This window comes from Seriola dumerili, unplaced genomic scaffold, assembly GCF_002260705.1.
Source record: "Seriola dumerili isolate Sdu_G_001 unplaced genomic scaffold, Sdu_1.0 BDQW01000068.1, whole genome shotgun sequence".
Lineage (NCBI taxonomy): Eukaryota > Metazoa > Chordata > Actinopteri > Carangiformes > Carangidae > Seriola > Seriola dumerili.
Window position 1 is genome coordinate 6606375 of NW_019174323.1, and position 11020 is coordinate 6617394.

General features: G+C 40.6%; 1 protein-coding gene across 1 annotated transcript in view; it reads left to right on the forward strand.

Moving 5' to 3' along the window:
- Positions 1-2505, forward strand: part of clrn3 (clarin 3) — a 3596-nt gene extending 1091 nt beyond the window's left edge. Inside the window, exon 3 of the mRNA XM_022743379.1 lies at positions 1828-2505. Coding sequence (XP_022599100.1) covers positions 1828-2105 — 278 coding nt within the window. The 3' untranslated portion in view covers positions 2106-2505. The remainder of the gene's footprint in view (positions 1-1827) is intronic.
- Positions 2506-11020: the final 8515 nt, after the last annotated feature.

Here is an 11020-nt window from a genome sequence, read left to right on the forward strand (position 1 = left end):
GGGGCTCCTGGTCTCCTTCCACCTTCAGGAGCTCTTTTCACATTGACAACTGAGAGGTATGGGTGGGTGCATATATGTAGGTGTTGGGGAGGGGGTCTACAAGATTTGTTTTAACACTTTCACAAACACCAAACACCTAAAAAGTTTTTTTTTTTACCTATGAATTCATGGATGCATTATTACTAGTAAAAAATATAAAAAATAAAATACACGTCCCAAAGTCTTTTCGTTTTTTGTCCTTATCATTATCTGGCTGAACGACCTTCTACCTCCGCAGCTGCTGTAAAATAGGTGTGAGTCTCATGACGTGTGTGTCCGTGTTGTATCTTTGAATGATCTAATGATGGAATTTATGGCACTGCCACTGATCTGCCTTGACGCCTCACGTTCACAGCAGCTGTGCTGATAGCAGTATATTACACATTTTACACGTCACTCTCATCAAACTTTCTTATACTGCCTATTGTCTACTATCGTTAATGGTTGTATATATTTTAGACCTTCTCTATACTGTCTGTGGTCTTTAGTGGCTTTTTAGTGGGATTTCACACCATTCACAAATAATTTTTCAAACTTAAACGCAGGAAAAAAGTACAAACTTACGTCTATTGTTGATGGTTCATTACATCTTTAAATATTGCATTTGCTTCTCTATATGCTTACTATTTTATTCATTTGCCAAGTCAGAGAGGGCTGCCCTGTATTTGACTTAGAATTTAGATTTGAAATTCAAATTTCACTTTGATAAAAGGCTGGGAAGAACAGAACTAATATTACAAGAGAATAACAAGAGCTCCACCTCTTCTCTTTGCTCTCACACTCAATCCAACCATGTGATATTGGAAGGTGGGCAGGTTCCTTATTTATCTCTGTCATTAATCTTAATTTGTCAGTGAAGGCTGAGGTGAAGGTGGAGGGAAGGAGAGAAGGAGGAGGAGGAGGAGGAGGGCTAAAAGGTAATTGCACCCCTGCTGCTCCATTATGGTGTCATTCCTCTGTTAACAGAAGATAAGATCTTCTCCAAATCACCTGAAGCCAATTCTCCACTTTACCTGGTTGGGACAGAGAAACAGAGAAAAAGATATAGAGGGTATTCAACCTGGTCTCACAAGCACGAAGGAGACAAACTGAATTAATCAATCTGTGCAGAATTTTTCTGACCAATCTCTCTGTGTTGTAAAAAAAAAAAAAAAAAAAAAAAAAAAAGGACGTCAGATGTCGGATGACGGTTTACAGCCGGAGTGATGGATGGAAGGAAGGCTGAGCACTTTCTCTGCCCCATGCCGCTTGACACTGTTGTTGATTAATGTGGCCCTGATTGGCAGCTGTGATAGATATCAGTGGGTGCAACACGTAGGGACACACAGTTAACCTACTGACACAGCACATGGTTGAACTGAATTGGCGCCATTTGACCTGGAAACAAAGAAGACAGTTAACATCAACAANGTGTGTGTGTGTGTGTGTGTGTGTGTGTGTAGTGATTCCTAAATTGACAGAAACAGGAGTCACCCCGGTAGTCCTGTACGCTTTGGTGGTGTGCCTGTTGGCCCTGTGTCTGCTGTTCTCTGTTTGCAGCATCCTTATCTCCCTCTACAACAGCGTCAGTAACCCTTATGAGACCTACATGGGTCCTGCTGGAGTCTACGCCTGCAGCTCGGTCAGCGGTAAGTGACACATATGTTGCGGCACAAAGCATCCGGGAGAAACTGGGAGAGGTGGAATCGTCAGAAAGAAATAAAGCACGAAATCACATTTAAATGGAGTTTGTGTTACAATTTGTGACAGTACTAACCTTTTTTTTTTTTTTTTTTTTTCTCCCTGCAGCATGCCTGTCAGGTGTGGTCCTCATCATATTTGCGGTGAACATCAACGTGACCAGCATGGGGGAGGATTTGGTGAAGAACTTCTCTGAAGCTGTGCCCGTAGACCTGCAGAACAAGTCCACAGAGATGCTGCTGGGATACTACCTGATCATCCCTTACACAGCGCTCTCTCTCTTTGCCATTGCCGTGATATACATGTACGACCATGCAGCCTACAAACACAGGAGGGAACAGGAGAGGCCTACCGAGGACGCACCAAAGGAGATAATGATGTATTAATGGCAACGGCGTCTTCAGTTTTCAGTGACATTGATAAATTGCTCATCAAGACTTTAAGGACTGTAACTCACTGTCATGGGAAATTACAGAGATTGTAGGTAAGTACAGTAAAATATGGATGTACAGCTTCTTTAATGTACAAAGAGTAGGATTAGATTATCAGTGTCCAAATATCACGTGTTAATGTCCTCATAGTATGAGCAACAGTTTTATCATTTCAGCTTTTTAATCCGAATTTATTAATATATAAATCAAATTAGGTTTATATCTTTTATAGTTTGAAATTACTTTGAAAAATCTATTTATTTTGTGTCTGAACATTTTAATGTTTGTTGGGTTTTTTTTTAAGATTATTTTTCATATTGGAATGAAAGTCAAATGCACCTTTAAATCTTCAAAACATCCACGTCTTACAAATCAACAGCTAAATATGAATCTAATTACATTTTTCTTTGTTATGTGTAAAATGAGTAAATGTAAATAAACAAATGAGATGAGGTTGGTTCTCCTTTTTATTTTAAATGATGGATTTATGGCCAACTTTTATCTGTATTTTTGTCTTTCAATGTTCCAGATTTAACTTTCTTTTATTTTTAAAGTACAAAACATATGTAGTTTTAAATCAAGGTAAATGCCATAAAGGTTAAATTTGAATAAAAGATGAGAGAAGTGGAGAAAAGTGGCAGTGGGAATTCATTGATGTCTGCTGCCCTCTATCTCTGACAGGATGTAAATGCAAAGAGACGTCCCAAAACAAATGTCAAGTCAACAACTACACTGAAGCAGGAGTAAAAGAGAAAATGATTTGCTTCTTTTCAGTCAGTCTCTCATCAGTCATTATAGATTATTTTATGTTATATTGTTATTATTGGTGTTTTTCCTTTTTTTAGTCATGGGATATTTCTGACCAGAGAAAAACAAACTATGAAGTAAATACAGCTGTCATTTCTTTTAATATCTCCAGGAAGGATCAATGACACAGGATCAAATATCACACACATCTGGATTCTCACAGATGTTCTCTCGAATGGAAAACTCAAGCTTTAGAATAGACATGGTCCCCAACCATTTTTGTCAGATATTCCCCCACAGTAACTGTAACACCACCCACCATGTTCAAAATATGAGTTGATTTCAAATTACACGTTTTTTTTTACACCATTAATTATATAAAAGCGGATTCTTACAGAAAACTCTTTATACAGTTGAGCAGACAGTGTTTAGGTTTGGTCAACTTTGCATTTCAGGTGTTCATCCATATTTTTAGCTTTCTATTTCAACGATTTGTTCATTAATTTTTAGCTAAATGTTTAACTATTTCAAAAGTTTACCCAAGCCTTTACCACTAGCATTAGTTAACTATTTCAACAGTTTACCCGTTTCTTTTAGCTATTTCAAATTTAAAGCACTACTTTTAGCTAATTGTTCCAACTTCTTACTTTTAGCTGTCTACTCAACAGTTTTTTAAGCTAACCTCTCCGCTTGCTTACGGTTAACTACTTTTCATGCGCATTCTATCTTTTTTTTTCAAATGAGTTGATCTACTCTACAATCTTTCCACTCACTGTCCCACTTGGCAACTGTTCCTCCTGAATCACTGACAAAGGCTGCATGGATTACTTCACCTTCATCATTTCATGGCTCATGACAGAAGCAGTGCTTAAGTTGAGCCCTTTAAACTTCAGTGATGCATTGCATCTTAACTGTATCCACTTCCATGTGGGATCAACTTGGAAAAGCCTTGATGAGAGATAAAGATTTATTACAGATCTGTTTATTCCATTTGAAAGGATTTCAAGTAAAAAAAAAAAAAAAAAAAAGGTAATACTGACAAATACAGTGATCCAAACAAAGCTGGTGATTCTGTAGAAACTGAGAAAGATCTTACTGAGAGTCGATGTCTATTGTCTCCTGGATCTTCAGACGCTCTCACAGTTGTGATTCACATGACTGTGTTGACATGAGAGCAGGGGCGAGGTGTCCTGTTACTGTTTCCCGTGTCCCATCACTCAGGGCCTAAAGTCTGTTTGGACATGCCCTTTCCAGCACCTCTCAGCCCCGCAACGCCTTCTACTTGCCTTCAAAAGAACCACTCTTTCTTCAAGTTCTGCACTTCAAGGGACCTGTGGAGGGATGCAGCAATCTGCTTTGTGGTCGTCAGCGTGAATATGTATTAAATTTCTCAGAATGCACGCTTTCTACAATGACTCAAAAGCATCTTAGGCCCGACAGAAATTCTGTTAGTGGAGCAGAAAATACACCATGCCTTCTGAAGTATAAAAGTTTCATGTGAAGACAGTCAGAATAAAGTCTTATTTATTAGACCAATAGTCTAAGGACACTGAATTTTAATTTTAACATTCATTGTCTTACCTTCCACCACACTCTTGCCATAACATTCAGGATGCAGGATGATGCAGCGTAGTGTAACCCTGCAGCGGTGACCAGGACCCAGTGTGAAGCCGGGGCCGGTTGTATTCTCCAGAGGAGGCCGCGTCAAAGCCTGTTTCAGCACAAACCTGCTGTGACATTGATAAGCTCTTTACAAAACAGCATTGATCTATCAGCCAGTACATACCCTCTTATTTCAATTTTTCACCCTCCGGCCCTGCCTTACCTCTGAGACTGCAGCCACTCACTAAACTAAAAGACAAAATATTAAAACTTACCTTGATTTGATTTCTAAAATTATTACTTCCAGTCAGCTGGCACATAAACACACTATGTATTTTTTACTTTTGCCATGATGACAAATACCCACAGGGAATAAAGGCATTTTAAATGGCTGTAGTATCCCTGAACATCAACCTGTTTAACAGCTGCCAGAGGAGACATTTCACTGTATCTTTTACTCATCTTCTCCCGTGTGCGCTGAGGTGTGGAAAAGCTGAATTGCTATTGCGAGACCCCCCTCCTCGCCGTTTGCTGTGCAAACATTGATTGAATCAAATCAGAGATGGGCAGTAATCTCTTCCTCTCTACATACTCCCTGTCTCTTGGCTCAGCAGACTGAATAAACTCAGGATTATGCAGAGGCCTTGAGCCCTGACCACTCACTCTGTGTGATAGGATTAAAGCGGAAACTTTTGTACCTGTGAAACCTTATCCTCCCTGGGCCCGCATTACAGAGGCCTGTGAAACAGACACCTCCAGCTGCAGGGCAGGGGGTGCACACATTCAGCCGTGTAGAGTCCACTCTGGTTGGCGCATCGAGGGTGGGGGGGGGGGGCGGGGGGGGGGGGGGGGGGGGGGGGGGGGGCTCCTGGTCTCCTTCCACCTTCAGGAGCTCTTTTCACATTGAAAACTGAGAGGTATGGGTGGTGCATATATAGTAGGTTTGGGGAGAGGGTCACAAGATTTGTTTTAAAACACTTTCACAAACACCAAACACCTAAAAGTTTTTTTTTTACCTATGAATTCATGGATCATTATTACTAGTAAAAAATATACAAGAATAAAATACACGTCCGCAAAGTCTTTTCGTTTTTTTGTCCTTATCATGTATCTGGGCTGAATGCGACCTTCTACCTCCGCAGCCTGCTGTAAATAGGTGTGAGTCTCATGACGTGTGTGTCCGTGGTTGTAGATCTTTGAGATGATACTAATATGTGATGGAAGTTTATGCCACGAGGCCACTGATCTGCCTTGACGCCTCACGTTCACAGCAGCTGTGCTGATAGCAGTATATTACACATTTTACACGTCACTCTCATCAAACTTTCTTATACTGCCTATTGTCTACTATCGTTAATGGTTGTATATATTTTAGACCTTCTCTATACTGTCTGTGGTCTTTAGTGGCTTTTTAGTGGGATTTCACACCATTCACAAATAATTTTTCAAACTTAAACGCAGGAAAAAAGTACAAACTTACGTCTATTGTTGATGGTTCATTACATCTTTAAATATTGCATTTGCTTCTCTATATGCTTACTATTTTATTCATTTGCCAAGTCAGAGAGGGCTGCCCTGTATTTGACTTAGAATTTAGATTTGAAATTCAAATTTCACTTTGATAAAAGGCTGGGAAGAACAGAACTAATATTACAAGAGAATAACAAGAGCTCCACCTCTTCTCTTTGCTCTCACACTCAATCCAACCATGTGATATTGGAAGGTGGGCAGGTTCCTTATTTATCTCTGTCATTAATCTTAATTTGTCAGTGAAGGCTGAGGTGAAGGTGGAGGGAAGGAGAGAAGGAGGAGGAGGAGGAGGAGGGCTAAAAGGTAATTGCACCCCTGCTGCTCCATTATGGTGTCATTCCTCTGTTAACAGAAGATAAGATCTTCTCCAAATCACCTGAAGCCAATTCTCCACTTTACCTGGTTGGGACAGAGAAACAGAGAAAAAGATATAGAGGGTATTCAACCTGGTCTCACAAGCACGAAGGAGACAAACTGAATTAATCAATCTGTGCAGAATTTTTCTGACCAATCTCTCTGTGTTGTAAAAAAAAAAAAAAAAAAAAAGAGAATTTAATAGATTTTTCTTTATGTTAATTAAAGAACCACTACAGTGCAGAAGGATAAAATAGATTTTTAAAACAAAGATGATGACATGATCTTCCTCCAGTCCTTGCATTTCTTTCTGTTTTGCATACAGAGCGATCTGTGAACTTCTTCTTTCAGGATAGAGCCCCAATAAGTACTCATCCTCTTTTCCTTTCAAATCTGGGCATGCAGACATTGCTTATATTCCTGTGCACTTACAATGGTGTATAAGAAATCAGTGAATGGACAAAAAAAAGAACATTATATACAGTATGAATCATTGTTGCATTACGTATTGAGGAGAACGGTACCTAACCACGGAAACACTTCACAGCACTTGGGAATGAAGGCTATGATTGATTCATAAAATGACTTGTTGAGGATAGTTTTGACACGGACTTTGCGGCTTTTATGGTCCGAGGCCGGGGCAGATCTTTTGCACTGCAGGAGGGCATCTAAGCCTGATCGCCTGTACAGATATATGTGTATTAAACCACCTGTTCAAACCCCATTCAGCGAGTCAGTGCGCCAACAGTTCCACGTTGTGCTGGGACCTTAGTGTAACTGCTTAAAGGTCTCCTTTTTAACATTTTTTTTTAACTGATCATCTGATAATGACCCACAAGTTCACCTTTTCTTTTTAATTTTCATATGAATAAATATACAGTCACAGTTTAGTCTGAATCTTCTGCAACTGCATTAGGCCTACATGAGGCTAAGAGCTCTAAGAGAGGAGAGTAAGTTGCTCAGGCTTTGCACCAGGGGGCAGCAAACAATAACTGAATCAACTGAATCAAACAAATCCCCACCTGAAGCTTAAGGTACACAGATTGTTGTGTTTATTGTTACCCAATAACTGGGAATTAATCTGAGTATACTATGAAATCAGGGCTAATATACCTTTAGGTATGAGCGTTAAGCATCTTGTCTATGTCATATAAGTTTGTAATATTTGGGAAAACAAGAGCAGCATAAATACACTCCTGCTTGATGGAGGAACCAATGCCTACTTTACTATTCTATTTCACACGTGAGTTTGTATCTCTTAGCGGTTTCAAGGTTCATCTGTGTCTCCGCGAGATAAAAGGCTTCAGTGTGAAGGAGGAGCACAGAGTGTCACTGGAGCGGGACACAAATCCATAGATCACAGACACTGGACTGTAACTGAGATACTCAGTCACAGGCTGCAAGCTGTTCTCTAAATCCATATGGCCGTAAAACCTACAGAGATTTCAGCAGTCTGCAAGTCAGGGACAGCACATATAAATTCTAGTCTGCTTTGTACAGTATTTCCTACCCTTGTATGGGGGAAAAAAAATCAACACTTTTTCTGGGCAAAGAATTGAGGTGTATTAGGGTAAGCATAAGAAATGGTGTTAATGTGAAGGTTAAAGAGCGGCTCCTACTATCTGTGTTACTGTAATACTGTACACTGAACGGTTTTGTGATCATGTCTCATAAAAAGCTCTCAGCGTTGCATGTCATCAGCTCCTGTCAAGGCTCTCGGAGCATCTGACAGCACTGAGTGTCTTTTACAGAAGCCAGATGGGGAGAGGTGCCAGAATAAAGTGCATCAAGTGCCCCCTATTGAGCTTTATGAACGGATTAAAGGATTTGCAAAGCTCTGTCACAAGGCCGTCAATCATTGTCACACCCGCCTGAAATTTACGGCACTGACCACAGAAAAAGCCTCGAGGCTGTTGTCATAAAGAGTATAATTTCATCTGTCAAGATGTTCGCCTCAACATCAACACGTTGAGCGATGAGAAAGCAGAGATTGGGACCACAACACAAGACTCTACAAATTACCACAGCATCACAATACCTGAAGTTTACCTTCAGGAATGTTGCTGCAATTCAATACTTCTATGCCTCTGCTCCATTCATCATCAGGTTTTCCACCTCTCCTCTGAGCTGTGGCACCTCAACGCTATGATGCAGAGTCCTGAAAGCTGCAATCACCTGTCCGTCTCTCCAATAAAACAGAGGTTCTTTGAATGGGGCAGAATTTGATATCGGCTTTCTAAATCCTGCATAAGAAACAATGCAGCCTCTCTACAGGAGGCAATGTTCAGTGTCATTCAGCACAGGCCTGGAGACACGGTGTCTGACTACTGCAGGGATCACAAGTGCTTCAGGCCTGTTTGCATCTGTATGAAACAATTTGTCCATATAAGCAGATGACCCCGAACTCACCGCAGGCCTGACCTCGTTTCATTAAAGGAAAACTGTGCTTTATTACAATTTGGGTCAAATTGTCTAGTTTTGGGCCTTATTTCTATAGGCCATGATAACATTATACTCACTGAGGTAGTTTTAGAGATTTGGGAGGCACCAGAGCAAAGTCCAGTGGGGCAAGAAAGATTCAGAAATTAATCTGACAGTTTGGTCAGATTATAAGAACTAAAACTAAAATACTAAAATAAACACATTAAAACTGTTCCCTCATCGCACAGGAAAACTGTGAGTCCACATGGTCCAGTGTGTATGTGATTGAAACTGTTAGGGACATTTGAGTAATTTTACCTTTCACCTTTGTTTCCTTGTTCAGATATATTTAGCTAACCTGAAGGTTCATTTAAAACNTTTCTTTTAGCTATTTCAAATTTAAAGCACTACTTTTAGCTAATTGTTCCAACTTCTTACTTTTAGCTGTCTATTCAACAGTTTTTTAAGCTAACCTCTCCGCTTGCTTACGGTTAACTACTTTTCATGCGCTCTCTATCTTTTTTTTTCAAATGAGTTGATCTACTCTACAATCTTTCCACTCACTGTCCCACTTGGCAACTGTTCCTCCTGAATCACCCAACAAAGGCTGCATGGATTACTTCACCTTCATCATTTCATGGCTCATGACAGAAGCAGTGCTTAAGTTGAGCCCTTTAAACTTCAGTGATGCATTGCATCTTAACTGTATCCACTTCCATGTGGGATCAACTTGGAAAAGCCTTGATGAGAGATAAAGATTTATTACAGATCTGTTTATTCCATTTGAAAGGATTTCAAGTAAAAAAAAAGAAAAAAAAAAGGTAATACTGACAAATACAGTGATCCAAACAAAGCTGGTGATTCTGTAGAAACTGAGAAAGATCTTACTGAGAGTTGATGTCTATTGTCTCCTGGATCTTCAGACGCTCTCACAGTTGTGATTCACATGACTGTGTTGACATGAGAGCAGGGGCGAGGTGTCCTGTTACTGTTTCCCGTGTCCCATCACTCAGGGCCTAAAGTCTGTTTGGACATGCCCTTTCCAGCACCTCTCAGCCCCGCAACGCCTTCTACTTGCCTTCAAAAGAACCACTCTTTCTTCAAGTTCTGCACTTCAAGGGACCTGTGGAGGGATGCAGCAATCTGCTTTGTGGTCGTCAGCGTGAATATGTATTAAATTTCTCAGAATGCACGCTTTCTACAATGACTCAAAAGCATCTTAGGCCCGACAGAAATTCTGTTAGTGGAGCAGAAAATACACCATGCCTTCTGAAGTATAAAAGTTTCATGTGAAGACAGTCAGAATAAAGTCTTATTTATTAGACCAATAGTCTAAGGACACTGAATTTTAATTTTAACATTCATTGTCTTACCTTCCACCACACTCTTGCCATAACATTCAGGATGCAGGATGATGCAGCGTAGTGTAACCCTGCAGCGGTGACCAGGACCCAGTGTGAAGCCGGGGCCGGTTGTATTCTCCAGAGGAGGCCGCGTCAAAGCCTGTTTCAGCACAAACCTGCTGTGACATTGATAAGCTCTTTACAAAACAGCATTGATCTATCAGCCAGTACATACCCTCTTATTTCAATTTTTCACCCTCCGGCCCTGCCTTACCTCTGAGACTGCAGCCACTCACTAAACTAAAAGACAAAATATTAAAACTTACCTTGATTTGATTTCTAAAATTATTACTTCCAGTCAGCTGGCACATAAACACACTATGTATTTTTTACTTTTGCCATGATGACAAATACCCACAGGGAATAAAGGCATTTTAAATGGCTGTAGTATCCCTGAACATCAACCTGTTTAACAGCTGCCAGAGGAGACATTTCACTGTATCTTTTACTCATCTTCTCCCGTGTGCGCTGAGGTGTGGAAAAGCTGAATTGCTATTGCGAGACCCCCCTCCTCGCCGTTTGCTGTGCAAACATTGATTGAATCAAATCAGAGATGGGCAGTAATCTCTTCCTCTCTACATACTCCCTGTCTCTTGGCTCAGCAGACTGAATAAACTCAGGATTATGCAGAGGCCTTGAGCCCTGACCACTCACTCTGTGTGATAGGATTAAAGCGGAAACTTTTGTACCTGTGAAACCTTATCCTCCCTGGGCCCGCATTACAGAGGCCTGTGAAACAGACACCTCCAGCTGCAGGGCAGGGGGTGCACACATTCAGCCGTGTAGAGTCCACTCTGGTTGGGCATCGCGGGT